The sequence below is a fragment of the Gopherus flavomarginatus genome, chromosome 7 (assembly GCF_025201925.1).
Source record: "Gopherus flavomarginatus isolate rGopFla2 chromosome 7, rGopFla2.mat.asm, whole genome shotgun sequence".
In the NCBI taxonomy this organism is placed as follows: domain Eukaryota; kingdom Metazoa; phylum Chordata; order Testudines; family Testudinidae; genus Gopherus; species Gopherus flavomarginatus.
Window position 1 is genome coordinate 50,693,658 of NC_066623.1, and position 2,209 is coordinate 50,695,866.

Sequence of the window (2,209 nt, forward strand, 5' to 3'; positions counted from 1 at the left end):
AGGGTCCTGCCCCTCTTGTGTGCGGGCTGTGTCTGGGGGTGGGCACCCCTGCCTCACGTATGCGCCCATGTTCCTGCAGAGAACTGGGGGGAGAGGCGTCTGACTGCTGGGCAAATAGCTGAGTGGCTGGCCAGGGAATTGGAGGCAGCTCAGCCTGACGGTGGTGCTGCTGCTCCTCTGTGGCCACCGGGTGCAGAGCTGCCCCGTCCCAAAATGGCAGCACTTGCAGGGGTGTGGGGAGTGCTGGCTGCAGCAGGGTGAGTGGCTGGATGAAGGGGAGAGCTGGCAGCACATTAACGGCTGGGGGCTACTGGGGGAAGCACAGTCAGCCTGTGGGAGTGTCCCAGGTGCTGCTCTAGAGGCTCCCCTTTTCCCTGCCCTCTGTCCAGTCTGGTGCCCCTTCCTCTTGTGCCCATGATGCGCAGCAGGCCCAGTGCTGCCAGCTGCTACAGTGGTGCTGGTTTGCCGTGCCAGCCTGTCTGGGCTCCCAGTTGCGTGGGGGTGGGGGTTAGTGGCTGATGGCTGACTGCGCCCCATTCTCAGCCTGGCTCGTGCTTTCTCTCCAGGGGAAATCTCAGTGGGCTTGTCCCAGCACCCGAGCCACGTGATCCCGACCAACCAGGAGCACAGAAGGAAGAGGAGCTGCCCAGACACCCTAAAGTGGCAAGAGGACCAGAGCTGGCCCTGCTTTGTCCACCTTCCCAGCTCCTGAGCACCAACCCTGGCTGAAACAGCTGCTGGGCAGGGCTCAGCAAGAACGGCTGTGCCCCCACAGCGAACCCACGCTGGGTGTGTGGCTCTGGTGCTGAACTCCTCTGCATGGAAGCTAGCCATAGACTGTTTTAGGCTTGACCCCTGGGCTAGCACCAGCCCTGTCTGGTACCACACTGCCAGGGAGCCATGCTCATTTGATTAATCACTGTTAAACTGTAGGAAATGTAGCCAGGGTAACTGGTGAAGCTGCTTTCCCAGTGATCTCACCATCCCCTAGCATGGCCCATCATCCTGCTGCCACGCTCTCTGCTGTGGAACCTCACAGCCATGCATGTGCGTTAGACCGGTACTCTGCCACTGCCCATGGGCAATTGGCCTCCAGCCAGCTGCTGAGTCCATGCAAGTGGCAGACAGTGCAGGTGGCTGCTCGAGTGGCCTGCAGCATCCTGCTTGTGAGTTGGTTTCCTCCCAAACAGGGCTATTGATGCAGCTGTAATTGTAGGGGTGGTAGGTTCCATCCCTGCTCTGGGGAAAACAAGCCCTAGAGAGGAGCACTTGTTTCTGCTGCTTGCCAATACATCATGGCTTTGCCTGCAAGTCCTTCATGCTGGAACCGGTGCATTGCAGGGCGGTCAGGCTGCTTTCACCCTTCTCCGCTGGGACCTTCACCCATTTGTTTGGTGATAAGCAATTTCTGAGGCAACATAACCAAAGTGTCAAATCCTTGTAAGCCAGAGCTGAACTGTTGCTGCCCCCCAGGGGCACTGATGGGAGACACACTCAGCTTAGGCCTGCTTTGGGGGGAACCATTTATAAAGCAGCATTGGAAAGGCCCTCAGCTTGGCCAGCCTTGATTGGGGTTAGGCTCTGCTGTAGGCTATGTATATAGTGACTGAGTGTAACCCAGGGGGGAGTGATGGGGCCCTGGATCAAGGCAGGCCTCCCATGGGGCCAACGTGGCTCTAACTTTGGGAAGAAATGCAGTTGTAAGAAATGCAGGGCTCCCTCTCGGAGGGGGTCCCCAATAAACTTTTTTTGGCCATTGCCTACTGTATCCTTTGCCTCTAAGGACCTTAATGAATAGTGGCAGGTCAGCGCTGCTTCCCTTCCACTAGGACCCAGGCTGCTCCCACAGCTCTGTCAGTGTAGGCTGCTGAGAGACTGGCAGCCTCACCTAGCCATTCCCATGGGGAGGTGGTGCACTACCGTCACTCTGACAAGGACACCAGTGGGAAGAGCTTGGCACCCTGCCCCACAGGCCTGGCTGGCTGGCTTTCCCTTGCAGTGACCTGCCCTCCCATGAGCCTGGCCTCCCTGCAGCACCTTAGTAAGGCCATGCTGGCAGGAAGAGGGGTGTGGGGCACGTGTCACAGGGGCAGCCACAGCCCTGATACTGGACACACCCAGGGCCAACCATCTCAAACCACACAAATGGCTGGCCTGGGTCCACAGTGCAGCCCCTCTTCCTTGGCATGCAGACAGGGCCGGACACAGA

The 2,209-nt window shown here is 58.7% G+C and overlaps 1 protein-coding gene across 13 annotated transcripts in view; it reads left to right on the top strand.

Annotated features, from left to right (window-relative positions):
* The window catches only part of LOC127055730 (myomegalin), a 163,151-nt gene extending 162,398 nt beyond the window's left edge, over window positions 1-753 (top strand). For all 13 annotated transcript variants that reach the window (XM_050962966.1, XM_050962970.1, XM_050962972.1 and 10 more), the window contains one exon: window positions 567-753. In XM_050962966.1, coding sequence (XP_050818923.1) covers window positions 567-712 — 146 coding nt within the window. In that variant the 3' untranslated portion in view covers window positions 713-753. The remainder of the gene's footprint in view (window positions 1-566) is intronic.
* Window positions 754-2,209: the final 1,456 nt, after the last annotated feature.